The sequence below is a fragment of the Eurytemora carolleeae genome, unplaced genomic scaffold, assembly GCF_000591075.1.
Source record: "Eurytemora carolleeae unplaced genomic scaffold, Eaff_2.0 scaffold303, whole genome shotgun sequence".
Lineage (NCBI taxonomy): Eukaryota > Metazoa > Arthropoda > Copepoda > Calanoida > Temoridae > Eurytemora > Eurytemora carolleeae.
This window is the reverse complement of record NW_019396305.1, coordinates 232994-245178: the sequence shown is the minus strand read 5'-3', so window position 1 is coordinate 245178 and position 12185 is coordinate 232994. Positions and strand designations below refer to the sequence as shown.

The 12185-nt window shown below is 33.2% G+C and overlaps 1 protein-coding gene across 1 annotated transcript in view; it reads left to right on the top strand.

Moving 5' to 3' along the window:
- The first annotated feature begins 2675 nt into the window (after positions 1-2675).
- Positions 2676-12185, top strand: part of LOC111700584 (RNA 3'-terminal phosphate cyclase-like) — a 10436-nt gene continuing 926 nt past the window's right edge. The window contains 11 exon segments of the mRNA XM_023471550.1: positions 2676-2998; positions 5534-5638; positions 6190-6263; positions 7030-7132; positions 7954-8167; positions 8169-8262; positions 8729-8779; positions 9724-9788; positions 10763-10869; positions 11489-11601; positions 11857-11984. Of these exon segments, the coding sequence (XP_023327318.1) occupies positions 2926-2998; positions 5534-5638; positions 6190-6263; positions 7030-7132; positions 7954-8167; positions 8169-8262; positions 8729-8779; positions 9724-9788; positions 10763-10869; positions 11489-11601; positions 11857-11984 (1127 nt within the window). The 5' untranslated portion in view covers positions 2676-2925.

Here is a 12185-nt window from a genome sequence, read left to right as displayed (position 1 = left end):
TCTAGTTTGCCATTTTCTCTCTCTCACCCTTTATCTCTGAGTACTTTTAGAAGCGCTGAACCATAGCAGTTGTTGCTTCTCTGAAAACTAGATGTACACTGACAGTAGGAATAATAAAATAATGGAATTGGTTTCAAATACTACTTCACACTATAAAATGTGGCACTTTTACAAAAGAACGGAAATTTATTTGGCAAGCGACAGAACAAATTCGGGAGAAACATGTTCCATAATATATAGGGACAAATTCCGGAGAAACTTGTTCCATAGTATGTAGGAACAAATTCCGGAGAAACTTGTTCCATAGTATGTAGTGACAAATTCCGGAGAAACTTGTTCCATAGTATGTAGGGACAAATTCAGGAGAAACATGTTCCATAGTATGTAGGGACAAATTCCAGAGAAACTTGTTCCAAAGTATTTAGGGACAAATTCCAGAGAAACTCGTTCCATAGTATGAAGGGACAAATTCCGGAGAAACATGTTCCATAGTATGAAGGGGCAAATTCCAGAGAAACTTGTTCCATAGTATGTAGGGACAAATTCCAGAGAAACATGTTCCATAGTATGTGGGGACAAATTCCGGAGAAACTTGTTCCATAGTATGAAGGGCAAATTCCGGAGAAACATGTTCCATAGTATGAAGGGACAAATTCCAGAGAAACTTGTTCCATAGTATGTAGGGACAAACTCCAGAGAAACATGTTCCATAGTGTGTAGGGACAAATTCCAGAGAAACATGTTCCATAGTATGTAGGGGCAAATTCCAGAGAAACTTGTTCCATAGTATGTAGGGACAAATTCCGGAGAAACTTGTGCCATAGTATATAGGGACAAATTCCAGAGAAACATTTTCCATAGTATGTAGGGACAAATTCCAGAGAAACATGTTCCGCAGTATGTAGGGACAAATTCCAGAGAAACTTGTTCCATAGTATGTAGGGACAAATTCCAGAGAAACTTGTTCCATAGTATTTAGGGACAAATTCCGGAGAAACTTGTTCCATAGTATGTAGGGACAAATTCCGGAGAACATATTCTGTAGTCCGTATGGGACAAATTCTTGTCTTTGTTTCCCAGACTGCTTGTTTCTCTTGTTTTCTAGACTGTATGTTCCATTGTTTCCCAGACTGTTTATTTCTCTTTTTTCCTAGACTGTATGTTTCTCTTGTTTTCATAGACTGTATGTTTCCAGTGTTTCCTGGACTAAATGTTTCCTAGACTATGTGTGTCCCTTCTTTCCTAGAGCGTTAATGTTATGCTTAAATGAATTTAATGTCTAATTTTGAAGTTACTTTTAAAAACTTTGAAGCATTTGGATAATTTACATGTACCCCACAAACAGATTTAAAAATTAAGATATAATTTCTACTAGTAAAAAGCACGAATAACGTTTTTTGTATTTTAATTCAATAAAAAAGTTGTCGAAATGTTTTCTTTGCATAAACAAATTCGTACATTTTTTTAATTTTTGAACTTTAAATACTGAAAGTAAAATTTTTTGTATTTTGTACATTGTAGCATAAGATAACCTTGTTTATGTAACTCGAAGTGCAAAGGTAAATTTTTACGAGAATTTCTCGAAAAAGGTAAAATCAAATTGAACCGAAGAAGGTTAAATCAAATTAAACAGAAAAAGGTTAAATCAAATTAAACAGAAAAAGGTTAAATCAAATTTAACAGAAAAAGGTTAAATCAAATAAAACAGAAAATGGTTAAATAAAAATTAAAAGAAAAAGGTTAAATAAAATTTAACAGAAAAAGGTTAAATCAAATTGAACAGAAAGGGTTAAATCAAATTGAACAAAAAAAGGTTAAATCAAATTTAACAGAAAAACGTTAAATCAAATTGAACCGAAGAAGGTTAAATCAAATTTAACAGAAAAATTCAACAAAATAAACTTATTATTTTTGTAATGAATGTAAAATAAAGAAAAAACGTCAATAATTCCTGAAAATTGTGCAAATTACAGTCAATTATTGTCTTTAGATTTCAACTATACATCCCACATCTTGATCCGTCATACCCCCTCTTTAAATAAAAATCATACTGAATATGCAGCGATATTTCTGAATAGAATTTTTCATATATTTTTACGGAAAAACTCTGATACAACATGGAAGATAACTCGTTTGAATATTTCAACTTCTTTCGCATTAATTAACTTATTCAGGATTTTTTTTTACTTAATGATCAGAAATAGTAAGATTTTGTATCTTTTTCTGAAAGATTTGATACGTTTCCGCTGAGTTTAAAACAAATTGATAATAAATACTGATATATATATATAAAACGNACAATACTCCAACCTGCAGATCTACTTGCGTCCAACATTTCCGATTTCTGCCTTAGAGCTTTTATTTACTTCCGATTCTTTTGCTAGAATTCTAATTCTACCTTACCCCTTTTCTGAAAATTTTCAAGCTACTTTCCCTTTATCCCCCCCTCACTTAAATCCTGCATCCGCCCCTGCCTACCCCCACCCCACCCGCGGCGCTACCCCTTCAGATCGTTAACGTATAGGGTCGTCGTTAACGATCGCATAACGAAAGTTCGTCGAACGAACGTATAACGACGAAAAAATTAATATTTTTCAAAAATGAAGACGACCATGAAGATCTTAAATCATGAATAGAAAGTTGCGCGGCGGTCGCACACAATATTTAACGGGATCGAAACGAAACAAATATTTTCACGTCATCAATTTCAAATAGAAGTTTTCGTCGCGATAATTTGAATAAGCTCAATTTATCAAGAATGCGTATGAGGGATTGTAGGAATTGTAGCGATATTCAACGAAGTTTTAAGTTTAGTATCTGAATCAAGGTGTGCATGCAGTGTTTATTGTGTACGTTTATTTAAATTTCATCATATCACATGAATCACATATATATGTTTTCTGAAAGTTTTAGCACATGCTAAGAATGGCGGCCAAAAAACTGTTAGAAATAGATGGATCTGTGATGGAAGGAGGAGGACAAATGTTGAGAATATCTGGTAAATAAGTCTGCCCCCCCGTAATTGTCCCTCCATTTCTAGAGTTAAATGCTCGAGTCTGAAAAGAAACCTTGAATAATGGATAATATAATGGAGTAATTCTTGTTTTCGGTGCTAACAATGTATGACTTTAAATTGCAGTAATAGTGACTTTTGTATGAACGCAGCAGACAATATTTCATGGTTGCAAAATAGAAAAAACGACAATATCTTCCTTAATTCTATAAAGGTTCAATTTAAAAAAGACTGTTTTATCTGTAATATAGAAGTAAGAATTATAAGGGAAAATAATTCATTTTTTATCTTTCGGTTTTAAAGTTATAACTTTCTTTGGACCCTTTTATAAACACTCTTTTGGTTTAATTTTAAGGAGAACCTGACGTTTTTTCCAGATGAAAGATGTTCTGAAGAATAATGAGTTGTTGTAACAAAGTGGAGGATGAGGAGGTGGTCAAATTTAGTTTTTAAAAAAATTTTATCATTTTTTCATCAATTTTTTTTTCATAATATATACCTTTTATATATAAAAGTAAGGCATGGAAATGCTGGGAAATTGGTTCCGCCTCATCATTGCCTATATTTGAATAATTCTGAAAAGTATGGCATTTAAAAAGTGATTTTCGTCGTTTACACACTATAGATTAAAACTGTGGTTCAAGTTTTGACTTTAAATACATGCAATGAAAATGAAACCTCCAATTCTGGAATTTAAACAGATCCATTTCACTTAATAAGTTGATTTTTAAGCTATAATATTAAAAATACTTGCTTTATAACAGCATAAAGTTCTCAATTGTTTAAAGATCGTCTTTCTATTCCTCAGTTTTCTGGGTCTCACTGTCCTGCTAATATTATCATCTTAAAATCAAATAAATTACATTTTTTAAATACAAATTCAGGGAGAAATTTGATCATTACAATTTGCAACACCTAGATTTTCATTTTCTATAAGCGGTGCCGGTAGAAACTAGAAAGTAGAATTTCAAAATGGGGGTTTACTAAATAAGTTTTAGAATTTTACTTTCAATGATGGAAATATTTCTAATGAAAATTATAAGAGACAGTCAATATTTCAAATATTTTTAAGTATAAAATATTTTAATCCCTTGGGCTTAGAGTTTCAAACGCAAGTGGGTTTTGCTTGCGCGCAATTGCGACCCCTTTAATTCTGCGGAATTACGTCACCAGAACTTCAGCCAATGGCAGTGCGCAGTATAATACTGGTCAGGTGATTTCCGTTTGTATTACGCGACAATGATTTTACCCCCCACCCCCCCTCTTNGGGGGGAGAAAAATATGTGTATTATACTCCAACAATAAACTAACCTTGGCAACCAGATATTTAGTAAGTCAACATATTTTATATGAAATAAGAAAAGAAATCTATTCTGGTTAATATAAATCACAATATGTATATTCATTATTCATTAAAGAATCAAATATGTACATTGTACTTGTACATTTTAAAAAGGAGGGGTCAAAGTCTGAATAATATTGGGTTAAATTGTAGCGAGCGAAACGTAGTGAGCGAGGGGGGGGGGGTTGCAGGGTGGACGTAGCCCCCCGCAAAAATTTAAAAAGAAATAAGCATTAAAAGTGAATTTTTTAAGTGCTCAAAACAGAAAATTTCTCTTATAGTTTGTAAAAATATTTCTACTTTAGAGCTGAACTTACAATTTTTTCACTCAGCCATATTACTTATAAAAATAAATTTCCATTTACATTGGCTTTAGATCATTTTTAATTACAATCCCTAGAAATTCCTGAGGACGTCCTGGACGTCATGAAGACGTCCATAATTACCAATTGGACGTCCGGCGATGGCGTATTTTAGGTGTTGAGGACGTTTAACGCACAGCTTCTTACGTATCACGACCTAATTTTCGAAGTCGAAGTCACTTTGGACGTCCAAATGACCAAACTTTTGACTTCCAAATGACCAAAATTTTGACGTCCAAATGACCAATCTAGTCATTTATTNTGCCCCCCCCCCCGCTCTCCTTATTAAAAAATGGATGATAAATGATTTCCTAGACCTCCCTCCTCTCAATTTTGTACATGGTTATTTCTGGGTTAAATTATTTTTTATTCTGGGCCGAGCGCTGCGGATATGACAGGCTAGGGGGCCAGCGCCTGGACTTGATCTAGCTAGGGGGCCGGGCGCTGCGGCCACATTTCCTACTTTGATCATGTGTGACATATGATCTCTATGTTGTAAATTTTTCTCTTTCAACCTTTTATTGAATAAAAATACAGTAAAAATTTATATATGTATAATAAAATGTAAACAATCATTTACAAAATGCTTCTCGCATTTTACTCTCTATTTCACGTTAAATTTGTAAATTGAAAGAATATGAGGGGGGGGGGGGTCCTTAAAGCGTTCTCTAGGATATTACCAAGCGTATTTCACTAAACTAAACTAACATAGCTGACTTTTCTTATTTATGTATTCTGCAAGTTGGATACTTAAAAAATATATTAACGTTGATCGTTTTTATCATGATATCTCACGGTTAATTTTCATATTTCTAGTTTCTCTATCCACGATTTTGGAAACTCCGATTAAAATTCACAAAATCAGAGCTGGGCGAGCAAGTCCTGGTCTTAAAGCTCAACACCTGACAGGTCTTTCTTTAGGTAAACCTTTTATTGAAAAAACCATTTTTTGTTGGTAAATAAATTAAGAAAGTCACCAAACAGAAACTAAATTTAAAATATACAGTTTTTATTATTTTTGGTCACACTTCGTCATATTTCTTTTATATTATCAGATGTATAGCAATCCCGAATGATAGGGACGATCCGCTCTAAATGCCACACAGGGACACACGCCTAGCTATTAACAAACTATATTTCGATCTCAAATTAAAGGGACCGATCGACCTGAATATATAGACAGGGTTTCATCTTTACGCTCTCACAGTAAACGGTACGGAGTTTGTCTATCAACTTAGGTGTATTTCGTAGTTCATATTAGAATTGGGACATTAACAGCGTAATTACAAGTTATGTGCTGTCATATATATATACATAACGTTGTTGACAATCACAAACTGGTTATGACGGAGTTGTGTATAAATCCACGTACATGGAATGGGTAAATCGCAATACGTAAATTACAATGGGCCTCAATTTTTACTACATTTTACGTAAAAAATCATCCTCACCTTGATAAAATATATTTCTAGTTCGTGAAATCTGTAATGGCAAACTTGAGGGAGGAAGCTTTGGTTCTAAAGAGATAGCATTCTCTCCTGGACAGGTATAGTTTTGCATCCTGGGACCGAATTTAAATAACTCCGAGTGGTCGTTGAAATACGTTAGGACGTTTGAACCAATCAACCATGTATTTCTTGCAGCTGGTTCAAATAGGAAGATTTTAAACTTTCAACTATCCTAAGGACTAAGAGCTGAGATCTTTTTTATTTAATAAATCAATGAACCCATATTTGCTGGTTTGAATTTTCGGCAAATATGGCTGTATCAGCTGACATCACATTAAAGTTGTTCAAAATATTGAACTTATAATCAGAGATTCAGGATTTGAACTGGTGGTATGAAGTTCAGCACGTCTCTTCAATTCATAAAATTTGGTCCTTATTTTTTTACCGAAGGGGTGAGGGGAGACTAACAAGTTATAACTATTAATTACTACTTAACCGGGAGATTAAGGGAGGATAATTAAATTGAGGGGAAAACCACTTAGCCGAGGGCCTCCAAGACCTTTTTGGGATTCTAAACCTCACGAGCGTAGCGAGGGAGGTTTAGAACCCCAAAAAGGTCGAGGAGGCCCAAGGCTAAGTGGTTTTCCCCTCAATTTATTTATCCTCATGAAAACTCCCGGTTAAGTAGTAATTTATCGTTTAATCTCCTGTTCAACGAAATAACCAAGCGTGGGGGTATAAAATAATAATGAAATCAATAAAACTATCAATTATGATTTTAATTCTCCTATTTCTTACCAATGCATATGGAAAAGTTTTAAAAATAAATCATTAAATAAAAACAATCAATCAATGTTAATGTAGATGAATGGTGGAGAATACGCAGCTGATACACAGAATGCTGGAGCTGTTTGTTTGCTTGCACAGATTGCTCTACCTTGTGCTCTTTTTGCACCTTCTTCTATAGGTTAGTTGGTCGTAGATTCAACTCAAAAATATAAACTTGAAATATTTTCCCCTGACAAAATCATTTACTTCTAACTTTTTATTGAAAATTAACAGTTGTTTGTTGGAAAGTTATGTTTCTGTTATGTTTCCTTTTAAAGGGAGTGTCTGGCTAGACATGGTAGTTGAGCTGATACTGCAGTATTATACAAAACTTTTTTACGATTAATTTGAGACCTATGAGATGTTTTTACGATGCATATTTGTTCAGCGCAATTTTAATCTTTAAAATCCTCATTGATTGTCCATTTTGTCTCATAGGTCTTAAATGAATCCTAAAAAATGTCTATGAGAATACATCCTCAGCTCATCTACAATGTCTAGCCAAACACTCCCGTTAACTATCCATAATTATTTCTTTTATCTCGAATAACCCGTTGTCAGATTGCTTTCAAATCCCAATACTTTCATTTGACTTCATTTTACAGCTCATTCTTAATGACATGGAGCTACCTCAAACCTTGGCAGTTTTTATTTTTTGATCGTCTTTTTATTTAAATTGGTTAAAAGGCCGCTTCGCGTCATCTTGTCCAGTTACAACTTCTGAACTTATGCTTCAAAGTCTCCATTTTTTATCGTTCTGAAAAACAATTTTTGGGTGAATTTTTTTTAATTGGCACATTTTCAAAATACTAATTGAGAAAAAAAAATTCCTAGTGTCATGCGAGCTGCCGCACGATTTTTTTTGGCCTGATTGGGTCAGTCGTCTTGACTTGTATCGGATACATACAAGATAAATTTTTATTTAGTTTATAGTTTAATCCAGACTATTTATGTTTGTAGTGTTAAACCTACGAGGTGGAACGAATGCCGACATGGCTCCTCAGATTGACGAGTTTACAGAGGTTTTCCTCGCAAACCTTAGACATTTCGGACCAATAGTAGAATACGAGGAAACTTATCAAACATGCCATTGTTCATATGTTTACTTTAACAGGCAAAATATGTTATATTTTTTACAATTAATAAAATTACATAAAAAACTAAATCTTGGTTGCTACCAGTGTTAAGAATCCATTTTATTTTAATGCAGATCCAGATCCGGAGCCTGGATCCGCATTGGAAAAAGTATGGATCCGGAGTCGGACCCAGGTCATGGAACATTTCTTTAAGATTTACTAAGGAAATTATTGATAACTAGCTGAAGGACCCGGGGTTGCTCGTGGCAAAAAAAATTGTGAATTATTTTTAGCCTATGACACCCCCGGCCACCCAGGAGTGTCCACAAAAAATTTCAGCTTAATCGGTCTAGCCGTTTGGCCGCCTATACGCAACATACATATATATATATATATATATATATATATATAGACATATATATATATATATATAACGTTTTAAAAAGAAGTTCTAATTATTTATCTGAAGAACTTTAATAAAGGGAATGTTGATGTAATTGTCCCTCCATTTCTAGAGTTAAATGCTCGAGTCTGAAAAGAAACCTTGAATAATGGATAATATAATGGAGTAATTCTTGTTTTCGGTGCTCCCCATTATCATTAATAATCATTGTTCCCCTTGGTCCTTGTAATTCTTACAATTATATACCCCTGTCTAGATTGTTAGTGTGACCGGTTGGTGCTTTGTTGCTGGATCTTTACCTTTGAAGGTAAACAATCCCTTCCCTTTTATTCTGTAGTTTTCTAATCCTTGTATATTCTTGTGAAGGTAAACAATCCCTTACCTTTTATTCTGTAGTTTTCTAATCCTTGTATTTTCTTGTGAAGGTAAACAATCCCTTTCCTTTTATTCTCTAGTTTCTAATCTTTGTATCTTCTTGTGAAGGTAAACAATCCCTTCCCTTTTATTCTGTAGTTCTCTAATCCTTGTATCTTCTTGTAAAGGTAAACAATCCCTTTTTTTATTCTGTACTAATCCTTGTATCTTCTTGTGAAGGTAAAATCCCTTTCTTTTTATTCTGTACTAATCCTTGTATCTTCTTGTGAAGGTAATTAATCCCTTTCTTTTTATTCTCTAGTTTCTAATCCTTGTATCTTCTTGTGAAGGTAAATAATCCCTTTCTTTTTATTCTGTACTAATCCTTGTATCTTCTTGTGAAGGTAATTAATCCCTTTCTTTTTATTCTCTAGTTTCTAATCCTTGTATCTTCTTGTGAAGGTAAATAATCCCTTTCTTTTTATTCTCTATTAATCCTTGTATCTTCTTGTGAAGGTAAATAATCCCTTTCTTTTTATTCTCTAGTTTCTAATCCTTGTATCTTCTTGTGAAGGTAAATAACCCCTTACCTTTACTTTTATTCACTAGTTTTCTAATCCTTGTATTAACTTAGAAATTTTTTTTTTTTAAATTGTTCTTTTTTTCTTAATTTTTGGGAAAATGTTCAGCAAAATCCTAAATTTAAGAACAACGCCCCTAGTTCCTAATATTTTCTGGGCCATCGGCTACTATGCAGTATGCATAGACCATGAATGGAATTCTGCTAGATCAAAAAGTTTGTAAAAGGTTTTTACCATCTGGCTTTAAAGATATAAGGATTAGAAATAAACGGTTATGGCGTATAATTTGATTATCTGTTTATTTTGATTTTCCAAGGTTGCAGATTCTATTGTGAAGGCTTGTAAAGAGGAACTGCACGCTGCTAACTCTCCTGCTCTCAGGTATTTTTATAACTTGTATAATTAGAGACACCAACTTATTTGATATTTTATCCCAATTCTTTTATCTTCAAAATTCGTATTTATTTCATTAAAAATTCATTTGCAATATAGAATAAAGGATTTCTATGACAAAGATGAACTAAGGTTAAGATAATACTCCTTTTAAAATGCTAAACCTCGACATCCAAGCCGTAGTTTGTTCTATTATATTTTTTATTGGGTACTGTTTAGATACGTCATTCCTTGATTAATAACTTAAGACAGTTATTTAAAACTAATTTGTCTGAGGTTTTTTTGTAAAAACTATCCACAGCAGAAACTTTTGAAGCGAGGATATGTTCAATCCGGGAATCACTTTCGTGACCTCTCAGTGACTGAGAAAATATTTTTGAAGCTTCTGGTATTTAGCAGACAAATTATTATTAGTTGAATCATCCGACCATCCAAACTGAATTAGCTTAATCCGTCGGACCTCGTGGGTTTTGAATTCTCAAGGAATTATCATTACATAAGTTCTGACCTCTGATCTGAAAACTTTACAATGGTGGATATCGAAATTAATGCTTGATCCTCTCTTTTTCATAATATCGAGACTAACCTAATCCTGTACTTGTATCCTGAAAAGTGTATAAAATTCAACCAATCAGAGTCGCGTATATGAAGCCGATAAATTTGAAATTTTGGTCGCCATTTAAGATTATATACAGAAATGGGAGGAACTCTCTAATTTAGAAAAAACGGTTTTTGATTTTCTCTACGATATCCATGATAGAACGGTTTAAGAAGAAAATCAAAAGTTTGTTGATTGATTGATTGATAAACGTTTATTTCTATACACCTTATTACTGGTGTCTTAAATCTAAATCAAAAGTTTGTCCATTGGATACTCAGATTAAGTAATCGGGATTAAGGACTTATCATTTTAAAGTTTTCAGCTCTGATCTCCTAGTGTTTAATATGAAATGTATATTTAGAGGAGTAAAGATAAATATAGAAGCTTATAAAGAATCAGCTTCAGCATCCTGTGGAAATGGTTCAGGGATTGTTCTTGTTGCTAAAACGACAACCGGCTGTGTTTTAGGTAATTAAAGCAAACAAATATGGATTTTATTTGTTATGTGCAACTTGTAAATAATGGACTGCATCTAGTTCTCAATTTGAATTATAAAAAAGAACGTGCCAAAATTTAGATATTGGGAAATTTGCTTGATATATCAACAGTTTTAGGCTGACAACATAATAGTTTTTTAAAAAATTGTACGCATTTCAACGTAATAGCTTGGAGTAAATCTAATATGAAACAATTACAGGGATAACCAGTAAACTCCGGAATATGAAGTGAACTTAAGTAATGTTTTTAAATAGTCCAATGGACAGGAGACATAGCAATTGTGCAGTGTAAACAAACCCATTTTCCTTAGTAAGTAATGTAATAACTTTCTAGAAAAGCTCTTTGCTTTGTATCAACATTAAATGCACATTACACATTGCTTTAATGTCGTCTTCCTATTCTACAGTTTTCTGGTATTTTTATGTATTTTTATATTATTTTCACCTCATAGAATTAACCATCAATAATTTCCTGGTATTAAAATAAATCTCTACAATATTATAATTGAAAAGCATCCCCCCCTGGCCCCCACCTTCAAAAAAATATTTCAAGTNCCAAAAATATTAAATAAAAAAATATTTGACTTCAGGAGGATCTGCTTTGGGTTCCCCTAAAGTATCAACGGAGGAAACTGGTAGAAAAGCAGCCACAGAGTTCCTCGAGGCTGTCGAATGCGGAGGCTGTGTCGACAAATATATACAGGTTTTTTACTATAATATGATTATTTTTTATCGAACATGGAAAAGAATGCTGATTATTATGCTAAATGTTGTTAAAATGCTTATTTATTTTTCTAAATGTTTTCTAAATGTTAGAATTCGAATTATTAGGTTAAATGTTGGTAGAATGCTGATTTTCACGCTGATTGCTGTTAGAATGCTGATTATTATGCTAAATGTTCTTAGAATGCTGATTATTATGCTAACTGCAATGCTGATTGATTGATTGATTATTCAGGATCAGATGATTATCTTTATGGCTCTGGCTGCTGGAGATTCTGCTCTTTGTACTGGACCTCTCACCCTGCACACTGAGAGTGCTATACATATAGCTGAACAACTAACCGGAGCAAAGTTTACAATTAGGAATATATTCATAAACATTCCTTCCTTCGGGGCTTACACAATTCACAAACTAAGGAAATAAACCTGCGGAAATTTGAACCCCTCATTTAAAAATGTGGGAAAACATACTTTGAATAAACAAACTAAGGAGATTATAAACTCCTAGAAATCACATAGAAAAATAGAAAACATTTAAATACTTCAGTTTGAATTTTGGTCCAA